The following is a 22,779-nucleotide window of genomic DNA, read 5'->3' on the forward strand; positions in this document are numbered from 1 at the left end:
TAATCCATAATCATGCATGCACTAGGAGAGATGGAAGGTGATGTGCCCTTGAGGGCGACACTGAATTCACTGGACAAAATTTGCAGTTTGAAATGAAGGGCAAGGCATTTGGTGCAGGCTGGAACATTCCCTGCATCATTTACTGGTATATATTAGTGTAAGTCGAGTCATTTACCAATCTTGAACACCTACTATGTCTTTTCTAGAAATTCCAGGATTCCAAAATCGAAATTATTATTCCCCATTATTAGTAATTCCAACTTTCTTCCTGGTCATAAAGTCTTTATTTTCACCTTCCATCTCTGATGTTTGGGACTTCCCAAACCAGAAAGCTAGTAAGAGAGTAATTGAGTCTCAGCATACCCATCCATACTTCCCCAAACTGCCCATTTCCCAGTCTCTTGATCAACTGCAGGGATTCTCGAGGGATTTCCCAGACATCTTTGGTTTTGACAGACAGATCGGTAAGCCTTGGCATCCCTTTGTGACAGGGAACTACTAGGCGGCAGCAGAGACCTGCGGCTCTCTCTGATGGAGCGGGAAAGCGGCAGGAGAGGGAGAGAAAGCAGAACACGTGAAACAACAACACTTACAGGTGCAACAAACCCAGCCTGCGCACAGCGTGCCTCAACACAGTGCTGTTGGCAGAGAACTACACGCATCTTGGAAGACTAGACGCCATACATTGAAACACATTCATTGGAGGCAGAATAGAGGACAATTGGACCACTCCATACCCCCAGGTATAATATAGCCTATACATACAAACAGATATAGACTGTTCGTTTTCTACACTCACTAAGAAAAATGTTTTCAGCCCAATGTCCTAACAACATGTCTTCTGGAACCCTGAAAATACCTCCACTGATTTCAAAAGATACATTTGGACTACACAATGTCAGCATGACTGTCCTTTCCCCCTCTAGTATCAAAGGTTTAGGGACTCTCTGGTATGAATATATTTAAAGTTGTAACTTCAGTACAGATCTCTTCTATAGAACATTACACTGCTATAAACTAGGAAGGCTAAAGATTACAGCTGGCAGGGGGAAAAAGAGGTCACGGGTCTCTAGTGATTTCTTTGGCATTTTAACTGACTCTATTCTACCAGTCAGATACTCCCGCTTCTTTGATATTTCCCATTAAAAAAAATCTTTATAACAGTCTCTGAGGTGTAATTTAGGAGTCTGATTTGAAAGCAGAAAGAATGGAAACTAAAATCTGCAGAAACTCGAGGATATGAGAAAACTCTTTCCTATGAAAAAGAGAAAGTAAAAAATGTAGTTATCATACATTATATAGAGAGTTTTTTTCCTTTTTCTTTTCTTCTCTCTCTCTCTCTTTTTTTTTTTTTTTTTAAAGAATATGCCTTTCAGAATCTAGTGGTGGTGAGGGGAAATTGCTTAATTGCAAAGTTAAACATCGGTTAGGTGAGAAAAGGTAAGAAAGGACAAGGAATCAGGGAAGTGACAAAAGCTGCAGAGAGCCTGGCCTATGAGGTGACAGAGCCCCTGGCATACCCCATACCCCCCTGGAGGCCCCTCGAATCCTGGGGAAAACCAAATGCAGTGCTGTTGCCTTTTCTCCAGGAACCAGCTGTAAGTTACTTTTTATGCCTTTCTTTTTGATAGAATCAGGTTCTGAGATGTTTAGACAAGAAATTATTTATGTGTCAATATTTCAAAGGCATTTTATTGTGTGAGAGAGAGAAGGAGGGAAGAGGAAAAGCCAATATAAAAACAAATCTAACTGGAGATGGATTTTTTTTTTTGAGATTAAAAAATGTCTATTGCTCTTCAGATCCCTTCTCTCCTCCCAGCTTTACGATGTTATTAAGGTGCCCTTTCCAACAGAATATTTTCAAATGATCCAAACCCTGGGGATCCTGCTGATGTTCGGCTGTAATGAAATACATTTTGGCATTTGAAAAATCCTTCCGACATGCAGGCATTTTGAGTATATTACTTAAGCTCAGGGAGATATTCTGCTCCATTTCTCTCAAATATTCCATTAGGATCCACATAAATGAAAGTTACCCACATAAATGCCTAATCAGCTAGTGCTCTGAGTGTGGTTAATTTTTTCACTTGCTCATTAGTGCCCAGGATCAAGAGATGGGCATTTCTTACTGCCATTTTCAAAAGATTGCTTTTTTGGGGTGCTAATAAATTATACACACATATTTTTTAATGAATGTGCACAGAGCAATAGTTGAGGTCCAGTCATGTACTATTCTTGGGGTTTTGTCATTGTCCTGAAGAACAATATAAAATGTATATATACATCACACAAAAAATTACTGGGTTTAATGGGATATAGATCTATGTCTGTACACGTATATCTATATCTATATCCACCTGTGTGTACATATTATATAGTGGGATATACTGGCTAATCTAGGAAAGAAAGCAATCATTTTAACACTTTGCACGTAAGACCACATTCTTTAATAAAATGCACAAATTGCACACTTAAATACCTAATAAGCATATATTTCTAGGAACAACAAACTAACGGTGACAGCTGGGTTTTAGGACAGAGACTGATCTACCGTTGAAAAGTTTAACTGATCACAATAGCTGCAGCTGATCTAAGAGCTGTGCGCCACGGGAGTCTAAGACTGAGAAATCAAGTCTTGGTGACGAAGGAGAACACGATAAACGGACTGCAAAATTCAGCCAGTCCTAAGAATGAAGTGCTCGTGCGGCCATTCCTGTGACAGTGCTGGGGCTGAAGTGACGGTAGGAACGCAACATCCCCTGTGGGAATTGCCACGTAAGTACCCTCCCAGAGGCTGGTCCTTGTCCCTTTTTCCGTTTCTAGATTCTACACTGCAGGGGAGTGGGAAAAAGGTGATTCCTTTTAAAATTGAACCTATTGCTTCCTACTTGAGGAACTAGAATGTTATGGAATCTTTTGACAAACATATGGAACTAATAATAAGTGTGATAGAAAAACATCAGTAGAACCTAGGCAGCCAAGTGCCACCCTGAGGGGCTGGCAAAGAAAACTATCCTACCAGCCACTCTGTATACATCTGTTGTACCTCTTCCCCCCGCCTTTCCCCTTTCTGCTCTGTGCCCACCCACTTCCTCCAGTGCCCAATGGTTGGTAGCTAGTTAGGATCAAGGTTACCTGAGTAATGCTGTACAAGCTGCTGAAGGGTTTCAAACTGGGCCCGGGTGGTGATATAGTATCCACCATTGTCAAGTTTGCGAATTTTATAATGTTTGACGTGGTCTCCTTTCATATCATCCCAATCACGGATAGAAAGTGAATAGGCACCTGGTAAATATGCAAAGCATTAGCAGCCCCAATCATTTTGACGACTCAGTTGTTTTTTAGGTCTTATTTACTTGACTATTCTGATTAATAATTATCGACAGACGCATGCACGTACACACACACACACACACACACACACTTCCACTCAGTAACACGGAAAGAAAACATCTCTTTCCTGCAAATGTCAGAAGATAGTAGCAATAGAATGATTTTACCCTTGAGAATGAAAGCTTCCTGGATTTATTCCTACAATACTCAGTACACTTGTGCTGCCTGCCATGGCATAGACTCCCTCCCCTTCCCCGGGGGGAAAGATGAAGAGCAGTATGGACTTCCCAGCTGAGACTGTTGCCCTGGTCTCTGTCACCCATGGAGTACCACGGAGGCACGGGCAGCGTGTCCTAAAGAAACGTAAGGACTGTTTCGCTAGAAGTGAGCTTCCAATTTCTGCCTCACAACACCCCTCACAGGAGCAGATAAGCAGGCCTAGCAGATCAAGCTAGAAGGCCGCTGCTGTTCCCTAGGCCCAGCTCCTCTTGTGGGCTCTAATGAGTTGTTAAATAATGAAAAGGCCAGCAGTTGGAGGAAGAGCAGTCCTCGGTTATGAAAAAACAAAAGAAATGCAGAAACAACCTGTGTGATTGGCGCCTGAGGAACTAAGAGTTTCAGAAAAATCACCATTCTAAAAGACTTCTGAAAATTCTATGATCTTGTGTGCCTGGAGGAGCGAAGCGGCCCCAGCCCCTGTTTTGGGAGGAAGGTCTTGATTTCGAGCCGAGCCTGTGTAGTCCTTTTGGAGCTGTCTGCAGCTCTAGAGCCTGGAGGGAAAACTGAAAATAAGACTCCGCTCACAAGGCAGGCAGGATATGTGCCATTAAAAATCCTCGTACATTAGCGATAAGCCTTTCATCCTCTCTGACTAATCCACAGATTTGAATGACAAGCCAACTTCTTCAATGTGTTACCTTACCTTTGGTGGTTTCACTCTCGCGGATGAGAAAGGTACCTCTTGGGTTTCCAAAGGACAAAAGCTGTCGCTCAGCATCTTTTCGGCCAAGTTTTCCAAAGTACCACCTTTCAATGAGATCAAAGAAAGGAAACATCTTATAATGATCAAGTCCAAAAATGGGATAGCGTAGGCTCTTCTGACCATGAACTTTCCTCACCTCCGATTTCATCCTTAGCTGTTCCCTACATATTTTTTCCTAGCCTCATCTGGTTCCCTTTCAATCTCTTTCTGATTCCATCCCTAATCCATCTCTTCCACTCTTTAAAAAAATCAGATTTGAATTGTGGGATATTTTCCTTCCCCCCGGAGATTACAAGAACTGGTTTGTGTTAAAACTGCCACCTGTATGCATGAAGAGAGAAATCCAGGACCTTGTTTTGAAATGGCAACTGCAGGAGACCCGTCCTACATGCATCTACAAGACTCTGGATTTCTGAGTGTAATTACAACCCCTGGGAAATAGCAAAACACAGTCTTAGTGTACATATGGATCATTAATCAAGCACCTAAAAAGTCAGTGAGAATGGATAAAAAACAAAGACATTTTCAGTAACTTCCTACCTACAGGAACTCTGAGAAAAATTGTCAGGACTCCCCTAATTGGAGATGACTCCACCCCAGGAGGCTTGTTTTTATTTTCTTCCTGTCCAGCAGGTGTGAAGACGTGGAGGAGTCAAAGATACCTGCCAGGCGTCTGGGCTGTGATCTGCACGTGTGGGCTCCGGCACAGCTGCAGGGCCAGGGCCCCGAGCACGGTCAACGAGCACGTCAGTCAGAACGACTGCATGTCGCTGACGTTTCATATTTTCCCCGTAATGACACTCGTGTGCCACTTGAGGAGGTGTCATGTCAAGTCACCTCGTGACCTTGGTTATTTGTCTTTTATGTCTCCAGCCCTAACACGGCCTGGCAATTAGTTAACGTCTCAGCGCTAGGTGCTGAACGAGCAGCAGGTGCTCCAAGAACCCAAGGGAGAACTGGGGAGCATTCCACTGGAATCTGCACAGAGGAACAATTTTTAGAATATTCAACTGTAGAGGATCCAGTTTCTAAAATGAAATTTCAATTCATTAGACTTGAACATAGCTATTATGTGTTCCCTGTCAAATTCTTTTGTGAATGAAAGAGCTTCACGACAATAAGGAAAGACACACTACATGTCAGCTCCTCAGAGACTTTTAAAGGCACCAGACTGCGCACAACCCTACCCCAGCTCTAGGTGGTATAAAGAGAATTCCACCAATTACTTGTGTATCAATAACCCAATTAAAATGCAGTATAAACACAAACGGTGGTGAAGAGAGAGCTGTCAGAACAATGGATTGTACCAAAACAATCATGTTTTAAGGTAACAGTAATTAGTTACATCTGTAAAACCATAGGCATTATTTTTTTTAATGCTATTTTATTCTCTAAAAACAAAGTATTTTAAAAAAAATTGACCATTATAAATATAACAAATACGTAGTGGGTAGGTTCCCAGTTAAATCAAAGTAATGCTCTATTTTCGTGGTACCTTTTATTCTGAAAGAACACAAAGATGTTTGCAAATCTGCTCTAAAGTAAAAATTCAATACAGATTCCTTTATTCACTGATGGTAAAACACTCTCACTAGGAGAAAAAAAGAGCTTAGAACCACTGAGTATTTGAGAGCGGGGAACAAAACACATCTTCTTAGAGGAAATACAAGAGAATTAAAGATGAGAGAGCGATCCAGTTGGGGATTGGCTAGCATGTGAGTCTAATCCCCCTTGCAGGGCTTAAACAAACCCAGGGCAAAACTAAATACCAGAGCCAAAGGTTGGGCTCTGTGGCTCACCGTTCTAGACCCCCTTTCTGGTAAGGTAAGACTGCCTCCACCGAGCAGGAGAGGCAGGTCCCCAGGGAACAGGCGGGATGCCGGGTTCCCAGTTTGGGAAATCATGGCTCAGTTCCCTTTCCCTCAGTTCAGAAATTAGGGTTGACACACAAGCCACTCTTGCAGTCCTCCACTTTGGAAGTGCTCACAGATCCCCCAGGTCAGGAGACGGAACAATGGCTATCCCTTCTAGAATAACCACAGCCTGTCCACCACCTTCCAAAACTGTTACCAGTGGACTCTTTGGGCTGACTGTTAGTCACTCTTCACTATCAAAGAAATCAAGTGAGACCCCAAATCAAAGGGAAGGACCATCTGAAATGCATCCCCACAGTATTTTCCAAGTCATGGGTTACACTGTATGTGACATGCCTCTATCTGGGGCATGGCAGGTATGTCTTTTCAGTGTTCCTCTAATATTTCGGATTACACAGAGGGGCAAAAATCTCAATTTGATCTTTAACAGTTATTTGCTCTTCTCTGTTTTCTTCCCTCCCTCCCCTTCCCCTTCTTTCTTCTTCTCCCTCGCTCTCTTTTCTTCAGCAGACTGCAAACTTAGAACCTTGGGTCGGCAATAACACATGGTCTAGCTGCAACATTATTATGGTTACTTTCTATCTGTGGCAAGTAATATTGGGTTTTCACTAAGGGTATTGATATAAAGTTTCCTTTCAAAATAAATGTTTCCAAAAAGTGAGCAGGCTTAAAGAGAAATATTAAGTTAATAACAGCACAAGTATTACATGTATATGGCAAAACCCAGGGCAGAAAGCCTGGGAAACACTGCATTACCACATTCTCTCACCCCTTCATCACTCTAGTGAATTTCTTCTCCCTCCTGCACCATGTTAATGTATTTTATTGTGGCAACTAACTTTTAAAAGCAAGTAGTTAAGTAAAAACAACAAAACAAAACATACTCTTCTGCCTGGATAGAGTCCACTGGAGCCACATAATTGCTGGGAATGTAACCCGTCTCTCCGGTCGTCAAGGAGCGGGCTTCCCACCAGTCTCCTTCCCTGCAGAGAAAAAAGAGCAGAAGGGAACACATTCACCACTTCAATTCTGCAGTTACAGACCCAACGCTGGAAGAACAGATGATGATTCCCTAGTCATTCTGCCACCTGATTTCTCCAGACTCCAAACAGCCTTCTGTGAGGGTCAAATGGCTACAACCTGAGTCGACTGTGAGTTGAATCCAGCGATGTCTCACACCTCTTGCCTTATTTGTGAATTAAGAACGTAGGACCCCGCCATGGAGGGCTCTTTTGCAGGGGCCACTTTACTTGGTAAGTGTCCCCAAATTGGGCAGAGGGGAAGGGACCCAAATCCAGGCTACTTAAGAAAAATATTGTAACAACAAAATGGTAATTATGTGAGGTGAAGGATGTGCTAACTAACCTTACTGTGGTAAACAGTTCACAATGTATCAACCCATCACACTGTATACCTTAAACTGACACAATGTTATATGTCAATTATATCTCAATCAAGCTGGAAAAAAAATAAAACAAGCACTAACAGTACTAATTTAGCTAACAGTCTCTATTTCCCACCCCCACCTGAGGCAACCAGCATCCTTTGGTCCTGCTGGAGAGATGCAAGCTGTTGGCTCTAGTGTTATTTTGTCAGCCATTAAATGATTCATCAGAGAAAAAAAAAAAAAAAAAAGAAAAACATAGCTGCAGATCCTCTGAGAAAGGAAGCATGCTAGGAGCCCGGGAAGGGATGAAGGCACACTCGGAATACCTGCCTTGCTTGCTCTCAAGAAAATGGGTAGAAAAATACCCAAAGGCAATAGATTAAGCCTTGCTCAGACATTTTCAACCTGAGGTTATTCCATCAACTCTTTGTAGCTCTGACCTGAGTGTGGGGGCAGGAGAGGAAGGGCGGGTGTAGCTGTGTGTGTACAAGGGCAGCGGAGAACGAAAACTCGCTCAGGGAAGGAGAGTCTTGGTCCCACCACTTTGCATGGCTCCGTGTTCATGGGACAGCCTGGTCTCAATCTGTGGAGCTCTCCGAGCTGTGAGCAGAGGGACCTGAAAGGGGGCTTATGACAGCACCCTCAGCTTAAACCGAATGAGCAATGAAATGGGTGGAGTGCAGGTGCTCAGACTCACACAGCTCTCTGTGTGCCAGGCGCAGGGATGGAGCGTGAGCCTCTCCCTGTGAACAACGGTGAGCAGATGTACGAGCTATGGTGCCCACAGAACCCTCCCTCCACCAGCCTGGGGTCAGGAGTTCGAGGGGTGGGGAGACGCACGCGCCCTTGGGCAGATGGAGACCACTCAGACTTCCGATCACCAGAGGCCCAGCGCCTTCTCTCCTTCCTTTTTTGGTCTTTGGAGGCAGCAAGAGAAACCCCAGACCTTTGTTTTTTTTTTTAAATCACTTTTTGGCTGAGCTCTGTATCAAAGCCCTCAGCCAGGGGAGAAAACGTGTTGGCTTTTGGCCCTGGTCAAGATCTTCTGCAGACTCATTTAATTAGGTAGAGAATAACCAGCCTCCACATTAAACACAGGCCTTACCTGAGAGAGTCCCATTGTCTCAAGACTAACTCTGAGCGAGGTGAGTGATGAGCAACGGCTCCAGACAGTATTTAACAAAGCGACAGACAAATGGCGACAAGCCCACCGTGCTACAGGAGCAGCTGTGGGGAAGTGTTTGGTGGCACAAGTAACACAGAATAGCCCACAAGAAAACAGGGTGTTGGCAAAGGTTTTTAAAAACTTATGTTTTAATTAGCTTTTCAGTCTTTTCTTTTTCACCCTACTACACGGAATTAAAGATACATCAATCAAAAGAGGGAGATAATTGTTCTCATACCCTGAAAGTCCTTTATTAATAATTTTAAATTTAGTTCATGTCCACATTTTTATATGAAATAATTCATACATACCGAAGAATACATGTATGTATGAATACCTGTGAACCCACCACCCAACTTAAGAGCAGGACGGTCACCAGCCGTGTGGCATCGTCCTGCGTTGCTCTCCCACTGCATCCCTTTGCCTTTCAGGTTCAGATCATGAAATTAAAAATGTTAACATTTTAACAGTTTGTATTGGTTTCATTTCTATTTCCTCCAAAATCAATACAAGCACTTCTAAGTATATCGTTTAAGAACATATGTGGACGATTATTTTTTTCTTTAAACATTGCACGTGTTTAAGAAAGCGGCTTTGGAGACTATCCTCGCTGTAATATGGGGAGAACGTTTACTGCTCTGAAATTCCACTAGATGGAGACATCTCATCATCAAAAATAATACCCATCCACCCCCCCCCCCCCCCGCCCACCTTCTCCTTTCTCCCTCCTTCTTCCTTTTCTCTGTCTCACACACATACCCCCGCCCCCCCCCACACCTCCCAACCCACACACACCCACCCACAACCGGGGAAATGCTCCAAAATGATGAGGAAAAAATTAAGGGCTTGCAACAGAGGCTTAATTTCTAATGCAAGATAACTTTCATCAAATTAGTTCTAATTGATTTAAATTTAGAAAAAGAAAGTCTACTATCGATCTTGGAAATGTCACCTGGGGCAGGAAGCCAAAACATTTTGTTGCCGATTGGGACAAACCCAGTCTTACTCAGATGATCTGATATTAATCAAGTAATTTTCATTTCAAATCCAGCATTCACTATCTCATTTTGGTCTCAGCACCTAAATAGTTTAGCACAGATTAGAATCCAACTATCAGCTCATTCTAAAGTCATGTATTAGGAATTCATGATTTTCTCTTCAGTGACTCCATTAATCTCACAAGGGTTTTCAGTTACTCATAAGAAAGATAAAATCCTTTTCTCTTTTTCTAGGCCATCTAGGGTCACTTTCTCCCTCAAAGGAAATATGAGGTGACAAGGACACGATGTGGTGTGGAGCAAACCTCACATGTTGTGCCCAGAGAGGCTGGACCAGACTCAAAAGATCCATCAAAAAATCTTTTCAGCAAATGAATAAACTATTTTTTAATACACTAGAAGCCCAATTCACCTACAAATAAATAATACACTGTTTACAAATCATTCATCTTGATTTAGGAAAACAGGATCTTTTTACTATGCTACTTTCTATTTCTTTACTTGAGTTGTTGTGGGTAACCAGCATTATTAAAGCTGCATTTCTTTAAACTGTTCAGATGCTTCACTAATTTAGAGTTGGTGAGATTTTCTTTAACTGTTGTCTTGCTCTGATTCAAATAGATGATTTAAACTCCGGCTCTAGTTTAGAACAGCTTTTAAGCTTTTATAACAGCTCCCCCTGTTCCTCTAATTTAAAGACTTATTAAAAGAGCCTGTTTCCAGTCCCCAAAGTTGCTCACAGGGTTTGTGGTCCCAGGAGCCGGGAGCCCCGATGGAGCCAGGAAGTGGCATTTGCAAACAGAAGTCAGCCTTGATCTGCCGAGCTGTGGAGCATTTTAATTATAAATGCTGGATTCTTTCTAAATTTGCTCACTGCCCATCTTACTTTCAGAGAGCATATCCATAACAATTTTATCAAATGCTCGGAGGGGGCTCTAACCCAGGATTTCTTCTTATTACGATGAAAAGAACTTTAAAGGAGTCACCACCCTACGCAATGAGTACTATTATTCCACTCCGTGTAAAACACATATAATATTTTAAAGAGTCACTGTTTCTGGGTGGTAAATCACTAGTCATGAAATGTGAAAATAGGGGATAAAACAGATGAATTCAAATATTTTGCAAAATGGGTTCAAGTTTAACAACGTCCAAATACACGACACTGAGCACTTACAACAGGTCAATGGACGCCCCCCCCCCCCCCCCCCCCCAGGCTGCTGCTGGCTCTGGGCACCTGCACACATGCATACCACATGGTTCATGCTGCACTTTGAAACACAAAAGCCAGCCCTGTGGCCTCGCGCTTCTGTGTCTTGACGGGGAAAGGAGTGGGAGGACACACACACTGGGAGGTGTGGCAGCTGCCCCAGGGAGAACAGAGCCCAGCCCTCTTTCAGCGGATGAGAGCCAGGGGCTGGGAGAGGCTGGGGGAGGGGGAACGAGCCGCCTGCCATCTGGTTCTGTATTATTGCTTTGTTTTTCCTTCACGATTTTCTCTTCTCTGTTATTACCCTCAGCTTCAGGATATCGTATTTGTTACACAAACCTTATTTTTTCTCCATAATCTTGAAAAAGGGCATTTAAATGGCACGTGGGATGAGGAATTCCACTGGCAAGAAGGAAGAACATTAAAGGGAAAAAAACCCTTTGTAACATCTTTTTTTTTTTTTGAGGAAAATTAGCCCTGAGCTGAGTGCTGCCAATCCTCCTTTTTTGCTGAAGAAGACTGGCCCTGAGCTAAAATCCATGCCCATCTTCCTCTGCTTCATATGTGGGACGCCTACCACAGCATGGCTTGCCAAGCGGTGCCACGTCCACACCCGGGATCTGAACCGGCAAACCCCAGGCCGCTGAGAAGTGTGGAATGTGCGAACTTAACCGCTGCGCCACTGGGCCGGCCCCTAATATTTTCTTCTAAGAGAACAGGGTCAGAAGCTCCAAGCCCTCTGTAAACAATGAAGGCCAAGCACGTGAATCACAAAATAGAGACTGAGATAGATTGGGTCTTCCTTGAATGTTTCTCCAAAATGTCAACTGGATGCCATCATAGATCCTATCCAGATTAACAAAGGAAGAAGGCACGGATTTGACTGTGGCAAGGACTGGCTTTCCAAGGGCCCTACAACCTGACACGTCGGTCCACTTACAGTGTGGAGGAACCCTACAGAAGAAGAGCTGTGTGTGGTACTTACTCCTCCCCAGGTCTGACCTTCTAGGAGTTGGCTAAAAGTTCTAACCAACCGTGGCAGGGAGGGACAATTACATAAAATGGGGAGGGGAAGAGGGGTGTATTTCAGAATTCAAAGCTAGTAGACTGACAAGAAGCATTCATCTGAGAATCAAACTAACAATAAGGAACCATAAATCCGGGAGATCAACGGCAAACTCCCTCCTGCCCCGCCTCCCAGCAAACCCTCCAAACCTTCATGGAGCTCAAAGGGTTCAGTCCCCGCTGATGGGGTCTCTGGGCCTTTCCAAGACCAAACCCGATGTTGCACTCAGGATGCTGTCCCTGCATGTCCCCTCTTGGCTCTGCCACCTGCTAGTTCCATGCACCTGGGCAACTCCCTAACCTGAGCCGCTGGCTTCTCATATGTCAAATGATGACTATGAGACCCACCTCAGACAGTTGCTGTGAAGAACAAATGAGAACATTCGCAACTTAGCACATGCCTGGCACACAGGGAGCCTTCAAAAACGGCAGCTGTTTACTATTTAAAAAAAATTACTGTGGCTTCAGGAGGAGGGTTTGGTGGTGGTGGCGGGGGTGGGGAGGGCAGGTAATGTTCTTGATCTGTATGCTGGTTGTGCAGGAATCTTCACTTTGTGAAAATCCAGCAAACTGTACACTTCTTAAAAATTGTGGTAAAATCATATAACAGAATTTGCCATTTTAACCCTTTGTAAGTGTCCAGTTGAGCGGCATTAAGCACAGTCACACTGTTGTGTGACCACCTCCATGCACACTTTCGATATGTGCCCTTTTCTGCATATATTTAAATAAAAATCTTTAAAAAAAACCACTCCTGGCCCTGTTAATGATGACAATAATAATAGTTAAAAAAACCACAACCCTGTAACCACGCAGTGTCTTCTGGTGTCCAGAGGAGTCACTGGCCTCTTATGGGAAGAATTTCGTTCTTGCTGTTCACAGGTGGCATTTACTCAGTGTACGGTCCTGAGAGTTGGGGGCATCTCAGGGAAGGGGTAGGCTTTCGAAGGAGGCAGTTTTCAGGGCCTAAGGGAGTGGGCCCTGTTACAATGGCCACTCCTCTTTTCTGGGATGTGCAGTGTGAGCAGGGCTGCCTCTCGCCTGCCCTTGCTCATCCCTCGGGAAAGCCGAAGGGCGAGGCTTCAGGTCCTTCCACCATCAGGAAATCCAGTTTGCTCAGGGAACAGAAGACAGAGCAACCAGACCTAGAGGCACAGAACTTCCCTCTACCCGCAAGTGGCATTCTTTCCCAACCACTGGGGAGTGCTCACAAGGAGAACTCAAGGAAAACACACGGAGGAGGCCTGTGGGACATCACCATTTTCTTCGGAGCCTGGACTTTTTGAGAGCCCTTGTCCATGCACACTGCCTTAACCTAATAGAGGCAGTGTTCCAAAGTGACAGGGAAATCTGGCCCATATTTACTCTTCCTGATGGAGGTATTCAATGTAGGATTTGAAGTGAGTGATTCTCACCCTTGAAATCTCCCTGATGTCTGTTTAACTGTTGTTCCTACTGACCACGTTTAAAATGCATGCATTGTAGTCACTCATGAGTGGGCGAAATCACTTCTCCTTCCACGTCACAAAGAATTCAGTCACTCGCAAATTTTCATTATGGGAAAACGCCTCCATAGGCTTCACCAATCGAATGTTTAGCAGTTTTGAAAACAGAAGGAACTTGTTGCCAGCCTTAAGTGAGGGCTTAGCTAGTGCAGCATGTGAAATGTGAAGGAAATCTCAAGGCAGAGAGAGGGTGATGCCGGCAGCTGAGCCTCGCGCCAATCCTCTGAAACTGTAGATCTGCAGAGGGCGAGGCTGGTGCTTTTACAACCTTTAAACCCAAACCCAAACCACTGACCCTGCTACTGTGGTATCCTCCCAAAAGCTCCTTGGACATTCAGTGCCATAAAATACGGCACTGTTCACTGACTCTTCTTTTCTCAGGTTAAATTGCTATGAATTAATCAATCTAGCATTTCAGATATCTGAAAAGGTACAGACTGGTAACACAAGAATTGCTTCCCAGTCTGAAAGGCATGCAAACCTCCCCCTTGCTCTCCAAACTTACGAGCTGTTCAGAATTTGAAATTTTTCTCCTTTGTGAAAACTCAGGTCATCTTCCGTCCGTGCTTCATAATCATAAAGGGCCACGAACAGGGTCACTCCTGACAAAACAAAATCAAAAGGGGAGAGATTATTACACAAAGGGAAATTAATTCCAAGAAATTAAATCTTCACTAAAACCTCATCCTCAAAAATCTACATCTAATCAGCATTGATAACATGATGCAGTGTTGTAATTAATGTGTGAAAACCAGAGTTGCGGGGCTGAATTTATGCTTTAGTCTTTGTAGGGGAAGCATTATTTGATCTGACAAAACCCTGGAGTTAAAGGACTGTTCTCTGTACACTTCTGAATGAGTCCTCAGGAAGAGACAGATGTTAATATCATGTCCACTACCGAAGGGCAGCTGCGGCGTCATAGTTCAGATCTGCAGGGCTCTGCAGCACTACAGACAGCCTTTATTCGACACATGTCTCCTTCGTTCAGGATCCCACATTAGGTTCTGGGTAAAATGAATCACTCTTTCACCTGGTGATGTAGAACGTAATAGGAAACTCCTTCTGCAGCCAGGGGACATTCAGAGAGGACCCTCTCGGTAAATGTCCACCCCAGTTAGAGGCTGTCTTGCCCTTGGCACCTGCAATCGCTTTGGGGACTCCCTCCGTCTCTCTCTCCTTCTACCTAGAAGCCACCTATCCTTGCACTGACTTGAAGTACTCACTCTTCCTCATACCCGTCTGAGGTCTTCTCATCTGGTTGACTCCCCACAGAGGCCCTTCCTGCCTTGGGGAAGTTTGCTATCAACAGCAAAGAATATCCAGCCGTCCCATTTGGCCTAGGACTTCCTCCATACCATAGGCTGAATTCTAAAATAGCCTCAATGATTCCCACCTCCTGGTATTCACGCCCTTGTGCAATCCCCTTCCTGAGTGTAGGCCAAACCTAATGACTTGCCTCCAACCAACAGAACATGGCAAAGATGATGGGATGTCCCTAAGTGATTAGGCTTCAAAGGATTGTGACTTCCGTCTTCCTAGCAGACTTTTTCTATTGCCACTTTGGCTTGGACAGTTTGATGAAGCCAGCTGCCATCCTGGAGAGGCTCACATGACAAAGAGCTGGCCAACAGCCAATGAGGAACTGAGTCCTGCCAACTCCACATGAGTTTGGCACAGATCCATCTCAGCTGAACCAGGAGATGACTACAGCCTAGCCAACACACCTTGACTGCAACCTGTGAGAGCTTCTGAAATAGAGGACCCAGCTAAGTCATTCCTGGATTCCTGACCCACAGAAACTGCGAGATATTAAATGTGTATTGTTTGAAAGCTGCCAGGTTTTGTGGTAATTTGTTATGCAGTAATTGATAACTAATACATTCCATTTCTCTGCTCTCCAGCTTTTCTTTTTTGGTCTCCACACACTTCCAAGTGCCTAATGTGGCCTAAAGAACGCACAACATGGATTCTACTCTTCACCAAGCTGCTATTTTGCTGTGTCAGTAGTTCCAAGGGAACAGATGTGCCCATGGGACTCCTCAAGAACCAGAGAGGGAGGTGAGCTTTTCTTTCCATCCATCCCAAGAGAGACTTCCTGTGGGAGAGTTGGCATTCAGAAGGTCTGACCATGCAAAGCAGGGCTCATTTGGCAACTGTCCTCCTTTCTTTAGATTTCTTTGAAAAGTTAGAAAAGGATTGCCTTGAAGAAAAGTGCGGGCCTTACGGTCATGCTGATTCTCATTTAGCACTCTATTAACAGATTCCCTTCGTTACATAATTTAAAAACAAACCCAAGCTCCATTGTGTGGAAGACAAGGCACATGAGGATGGACACTTCCGCTCTGCCACTGTCTCCCTGCTTCAGCTGGCAAGTTCTCACTGGGTGTTTTTATCTTCTAGGGACAGAGGGGAGAGTCAAAGGAGGTCACAGGGACACACAGACACTGTTCTGGGCCTTAAAGCAGCGGTGGGGAGAAGGACATATATATATAATAAAGCCAAATAACACAGGGCAGAAAAATGTGCCAACATTTGGGGGATATAGTGTTTTAACCTAAGGGACCAGATGGCCTCTTATACTAAGATTGTCCCTGACTACAGTATAGACCCCCATGTTCAAGGCGAGTAGCCCTCTCCAGTGACTTTATGAATGATACCTGCAGACACAGGGACTCATATCCAGCATCATGAATGAATGAACAAGGTCAATGTCTGTGTCAGCAGAATTCAGAGTCTGGTTGGCAAAGCACTCAGCAGGCACAGGAAGCATGTGCCGGGTGCACTTTTGGTTCTTTTTTTCCTCCCGCATCCTCAAGAGACAGTCTTCCCTAGACTACCCGACTGCCTCTTTCTTTCCTCCCTTCATCCCAGATGCCTTCCAGGGAGGCAGAAGGGATGAGCAAGGATACCCAGCAAGCATTCAGCCATGCAAGGCCTGCTTTATAGGGAAAGCCAGATTGACCATAACACAAGGACATAACGCAGAGCTCTGGGTCAGGTCCTTGATATGACTACACTGCCCTGCTGCATGCGGAGGGAAGAAAACCCTGCCAAGCCCTCAGTGGTGCCAACTCCCCAGGTGAAAAGGCACAACGGGCCCTGAGATAAGACATCTGCTCCCAGAGGCTCTGCAAACATCATGGCTGATGTATATTTCTTTAAACTTTTGTAATAAACAAAACAATTTTGGAACAAATGATGCCAAATATCTAGTTACCATGATTCACATACTGGGGGAAGATTTGGAAGACTCAGGATGCATGAGATAACTTACAAATATTTCAGAAAGCATATGTCTGAGAATGCATGCCAGACATTTTACAAAGTATTAGCTAAGTCAGCAAATGCACATGGCAGTAAAACACAGCCTTGTGGTGGGAAAGAGAAGGAAACTTAAAACAGAGCGAGAGAGAAAGATCCCTCAAGGATACATAGATTCAATTTTAAAATATGAAAGATACATGGAAATACTTTGGGGGCTGATAAACTCAGTCATATGGAAGATGATGGAAGATCAGAGAGAGAATCAACGAAGACCAATGGCCAAAAAATAATGCTGCCAAACGACCCCACTGGTTGGGAAGTGACAGGCAGGCTGCAGATTCGGAACATGAGGGAGAAGGTGTTACCCCTGTGAAGTGGTTCTTGACCAGGGGATGGGAGGGAGGAGTGCATGAATATCTGGAGAACTCAAAACATTCACACTCAGATCCGGTCCTGGAGTTTCAAAAGATCCAGGATGGAGCACAGGCTTCTGTATTTTGAAAAACCTGCCCTAGTTATTCAGAGTCAGCCGGCCAAGGCCGAGAGCCGTCGGCCTAAAGCACCTCAGCAGAAGCTGCATGTCATGACGCATGCAGAATTCTCGCAGAGCAGCCACTTGGGGTTACTCCGAGCTACCGTAGCCAGCATTTTGATTTGTACATCAAGTTCTGGCATTTTTTTACAGCTCCCTATCTGCTGGAGGATAGGTAGAGATTGACGAAAACCTTAAACGTTAAATCCTCAGCCAAAGAAAGCTGACTGGAGCACAGTTATTCAATTGCCAAAAACAATTACGAGCAGCTTAATTCTTACCTGTTCCTCCTCTCGTACGCAAGGTCCCAGTATGAGACGAAGAGTTCACACCCCCAAAGACGGTGAGTCCTTGGCCCCCGGCTGCGTGGAAGTTGTTGTAGTTTGGGATGGAGGTCACGCCGAAGCTGGGGTAGTGCTGAGGAGTGGGGTCTGTGCCATAGCGGTACCCGGAGCTCTGGTTCAGGCTGCCGTCCCTCTCCTCTGTCAGTTTTGTTGCTTCTTTATCCTTACATTGCACACAGCCCATTATCTAAATTCCTGCCGAAAACCAAAAGGAGGCACTTGAACTTGGATGCTTGGTACTTGTTGGGTTGCTTGACTATTAAAGGATCACCCTTGGACATTTCAGGCCTATGAGGGGGTACGAGGAAAAGCAGTGGCTAGGGGTGATGGTTAGAAGGAATCTCAGTACCCTTAACTTTACAATCACATTCGCTGCTCACGTGCTCCGGGTGATGGGATCAACAGAGTTCAATGTTCACTTTGTAGTAGTTTTCCTCAAATGAGGTCTGGACCCCTTAAAATTCCATAATGTCACACACCTGCTGAAAGACAGCCCGATAATACTTACTTATAATTCTCTTCTTTAGTCATCTCAAAAAATCATGTATGCTCTAGAAAGTGAGTCTGTGTTCTATTAGAACAAAAACCTCCATCACGGCAAAGGAAGTCTGAAGAAGAGGTCAGAGGTGAGCTGGAAAAGCCAGAACACAGCCCCAGAACAACCACCACACATCTCCACTCATGGGGACCATCCTTCAGGCACATATTTGGTAAATTTTAAGCAGTTAAGATGATGATGAGTATCAAAATTAAGAAATGATTGCTGGATAAAAAATAAAATCGGCAGAAACTAAGAGGTCTCAGCATATTTGCAGGATGTCAGGATAGCCTAAAGTAACAAAACCATTTAAAGCTGCTAATTAACTTTCCAAATTTCCATTAGCTTTTGACATCTTTCGAAAACATTTAAAGAAATCACCCCCCACGTGCCAGAGTTAGTGGTGGGTTAAAAACTTGCGTTGTTGTCACCCCATACTCCTCAGAACCTACTTCTCTTGTGCTCCTCATCTCAGTACATGGCGTCACCAATAACCCACTTGCTCAAGTCAGAATCCTGAGAAGTATCCTTATTTGCTTCTCCTTGTTTACTTCTCACACTCTATTATCCAAACATACCGAAATTCTCAGTGCCTCAAAGCTTCCATTTTTGCTTCTTCAGTCCTCGGAATGTGGCCTTGAACGCTCTTTCACCACCCTTTGGTATTCAACGTACCCTTCCCATCCCAGTTAAGACACCACTTCCTCTGCAAAGCCTGCTCTGCTCCCCCTGCCCTCCCCCAGGCTGGGCTGGTGCTTTTCCTAAATGCTCCCCTGGCAGCTTGATTTCCATCATTATGGCACCTATTGCATGATATTAAAACATGGCCTGTCCGCTTGTCTCATTGCCCAATGGACTGTGGGTTCCAGGAGAGCAGGGCCCTGTCCATTTTTGTCATAGTTACATTGCCAGGGCCTGGCACAAGTAGGTGTTCAGGAAAGAGCAATGGAAAGAGTGAAGATTCTCCAGCTCACTATGTTTCAATTTCATCCTTTCTCTCTGCATCAAGACCAACTCTTCTTCCAGCGTCTTTCATCAGCAGTTTGCCCTGCATTTTTGCATCTATTGGTAGGTGTGAGAAGTGAAGACGATTCTGAAATCCAAGTTAAGTGGGTTAAAGGACCCCGCTTTGGACTGCAATACTCTGCCAAACTGACAGGGAGTACGTACAATGCGCAATGGATGTCTGCACCAAGACTCTGAAAAGTGGCCCATTTGGGACTAGAGAACCAAAGAAGAAACACATGACATCATGTGTAATTACACGTATTCACTGGGGAGGGCACAGCTGGTACAGGACGGGAAGGGACAAGGCGGTGAAGGAGAATGAAAGAGCTAGCTTTCCTACAGTATCTTGCAAACCAAAGTGGGGAGTGCCACGTCAGACAGGGACACTCTTGGGGGGGCACAGTTCTGAGCACTGCTTTTCTGCTGGACGAGGTCTTGGAAACAATATCAGACTGTTCTAAAGCCCTCTCACATTACATGTTTTAATAAATACTTATTGAATTGAATGTCAGTTCCTGAGAATGCAAATGTTTGGAAATGAGCCGCCTACTGCTTGAGCTGAGATCACCAAATCTGGAACACATTTACGCGTAAATCATTTGAGAGGAACTTACAGTATACTGTGTCCAACATGTTCTCTAACTTACGGTAAACGAACACGATTTTAACAAGTTTCCAATAGGAAATGCAAAATATCTCCAAGGCATGATTTACTGAAGGAACTTCACCATTTGTTGTTGGTGTTGCTTCATAAGACTGATAAATATCTTGCTCACTTTATATTAACTCTTTCATGGCAGAAAGTGGTTCCAAGCTTCTACAAAGGCCAGACAGAAGACACTTCCTGTCCCAGGTGCTTTTTTCAGGGATTTTACTGATCTACTGTAATTAGAGGATGTGATAACGTGAATTATAGAATCACACCATTTACACCAATGGTTTTCTGCTGGGGGTGAATGTGTTCCCCTACTAAGGGACATATTAGGCAATGTCTGGAGACATTTCTGGTTATCACAACTCAGGAGTAAGAGGTACTACTTGTACCTAGTGGGTGGAGGCCAAGGATGCTGCTAGACATCCTATAATGGACAGGACAGCCTCCAACAACAAAGAATTACTTGACCCCAAACATTAACAGAGTCAAGGTCAAGAAATCCTGATTTATGGAAAGAATTTATATCTATTATCTTCGAAATAGTTGCACAACTGTTTCTTACATGCATGTGATTAACATGCAGCGCAGAAGGCCGGCCTTGGAGAATAGACATGTGAGGTAGAAGGAGGCAATTTAAAAAATTGACATGAACTATTCTGATTTTTCTCCAGAAGCCTGTTCCTTGTGATTGAGAAAACAATCTAAAACCAATGAGAACTCTCATTATAAACTACTCCTCCAACTCTAACCAAACCCAGCCCAACTCTACATCAGAACCCCGCTGAAAACAGGACCCTACATCTAACCAAACTAAGAAAAAACCAAACTTCCAAAATCCACCCAAAAAAAAGCGTTACCACTGCAATAAACGACTAACAGCTGACAGTATATAATTCTATGAAATAACAGAAGGGAACAAATCATAAGCCCCTTGAAGACAGGGATTATTTTTTAGTTTTTCTTTTATTATTGCATCCCCAGTGTCCAGAACAGTGCCTGGCACACGGTAGGAGCTCAATAAATATTTGTTAAATGATTAAATGCAAAAAACCCAAAACTCAATCACAATCATTCTGGAGAAAACAACTCCCTTTTATAGAAGGGACAGCTTTTTGCGACTTTATGCATTTGCAGCTGGAGTAAGGAATGTCTCTGCACAGATCTTGCTTACCCTCTTCCCTTCACTGACAGACATGAAGAAACCAAAATACATCAGTAAATGCAGGCTCCAGTCATTAAAAGTTAATCACAATGAAAATATTTGTGTAAGAGCTTGCAGTCTTCTTCCTCCCACTTGGGGCGGTCAGACTAACCATTTCCTGATGGAAGAGTCAGAAGGTGCTACATGAGTGGTACTCACTGTGACTTCAGGCTCCTTGCCATGAGGCAAACTTCTGAGCCTTCGGGTTAAAATAAAAACATCCTTTATTACGGAGAGTTCTGTGGTGTGGCTTTTATGGCCAATGCTGTAGGTCCATCTTGAACACAGAATGCACTAATACACTTGCTCAAGATCTGTGGGGCTTTGGGTAACACTGAATAATGCCCTTCCAAAAGTAGGGCCCTGGAGTTACTGATCAGTGACTCATACTCCATGAACATACCCGTGGTTCTCTGTGTGTTGCTATCCCTGGAAAAACTGAAGGACAAGTACTTTGACCAATAGGATCCTATGTCTGTGGTCAAGGTATTTGGATTATGGCTGTGAAGTCCCCTATTCTCCAATTCTTCTGCAAACTGAGGGGCTCCGTTTCTACTATGTAAGTAAAACCTGATTTACTTAGAATGTCCTTAGTCCTGCAGATCTTCTTATATGTGCCAAAAGCATTAAGCAACTCAGAGAAAGAGTTGCTGAAGAAAGAATCCAATGATGGCCACACTCTGCTCCCGTGAGCATGGCAGACATCATCAACTGACCAGAGCACTTTCTGGTGCTATGCCATGTGCAGCCTCAGGATCCTTCTTCACACAGTCCTAGAGTGATTGACTGAAGCTGACATAAAGGATGGTATCTATCCACTACCCTGGGCTCAGGCTGCTTTGATCCTCCACCGACGCTACAGAGCATGATCTGGTCTGCCAGATGCACATTAACACAGATATGCTCACATTTCCTCATATGCCCGTCAATAAAGCAACACCTGTAGGTTCAGGTTATAATGTCGCAGGACTTCTAAGGTTTCAGGCGTGTGTAAGATCTGGGTACCAAAAAGGGAGAAGGCCACTGGCAGTCTTCTGCAGAAGCAAACTGCCTTCTCTTGAGACACATAAATGAGCAGGCAGAGGAGGGATGGCAGGAGGAGGAAAGGTGAAACTGACAACAAGTAACCTCAATTTCAGCAGTCTAGGCACTTTTGTCTCAGAAACCAACCTAGGTGGCAGTGGAGAAGTGACAGCCCTTGGGCACATGTTGCCCTCTTTGCTCCTGACAGCCCAGACTTTGGAGAGTGACAGGTAAAGCCACGTTGGCCTGTACTCTGACATGGGACGTTTACTGGTAGGATCAATCGCCATCCCTTTAGCTGGTCTCCACTTTACATGGGCAGGTATCAGAATTAAAGTAAAAGAATAAGAAGGGAACCTAGAAAGCAATACAAGTAACTGAGATGAGGACGGTGGAAAGAGAATTTAAAGCTGAATTGTAGATCGACTGTATACTTTCATACACTGGTCTGGGAGAAAAGCAAAACTGGTAGCTTAACGAGCAAACCCCACTTTCAGTCACCAGTAATAACATGAGGTGAAAGGATAAGATGTGGCAGAGACAGCAGAAATGACTTGATTTCTGATAGAAGATTCATGGCAGGGGACTCCTGATCCTTGTACAACTGGAAACACCCCTAGGAACCAAACTGAGGTATGCTGCTACATTTGCAATACGGAACAGGAATCCCTTGCAAGTCTAGGCAGGCCTTGCCT

At 44.2% G+C, this 22,779-nt stretch overlaps 1 protein-coding gene across 14 annotated transcripts in view; it reads right to left on the bottom strand.

Moving 5' to 3' along the window:
• The window catches only part of FYN (FYN proto-oncogene, Src family tyrosine kinase), a 204,456-nt gene that overhangs the window by 37,995 nt on the left and 143,682 nt on the right, over positions 1–22,779 (bottom strand). For 7 of the 14 annotated variants that reach the window (XM_070225432.1, XM_023650943.2, XM_070225430.1 and 4 more), the window contains 6 exons: positions 17,597–17,854; positions 14,025–14,121; positions 7,074–7,172; positions 4,256–4,359; positions 3,136–3,285; positions 364–528 (listed from right to left, as the gene is read on the bottom strand). In XM_070225432.1, coding sequence (XP_070081533.1) covers positions 364–528; positions 3,136–3,285; positions 4,256–4,359; positions 7,074–7,172; positions 14,025–14,121; positions 17,597–17,843 — 862 coding nt within the window. In that variant the 5' untranslated portion in view covers positions 17,844–17,854. The remainder of the gene's footprint in view (positions 1–363; positions 529–3,135; positions 3,286–4,255; positions 4,360–7,073; positions 7,173–14,024; positions 14,122–17,596; positions 17,855–22,779) is intronic. The other 7 variants (XM_023650949.2, XM_023650948.2, XM_070225433.1 and 4 more) reach the window with 1 other exon arrangement.

This window comes from Equus caballus, chromosome 10 (assembly GCF_041296265.1).
Source record: "Equus caballus isolate H_3958 breed thoroughbred chromosome 10, TB-T2T, whole genome shotgun sequence".
In the NCBI taxonomy this organism is placed as follows: domain Eukaryota; kingdom Metazoa; phylum Chordata; class Mammalia; order Perissodactyla; family Equidae; genus Equus; species Equus caballus.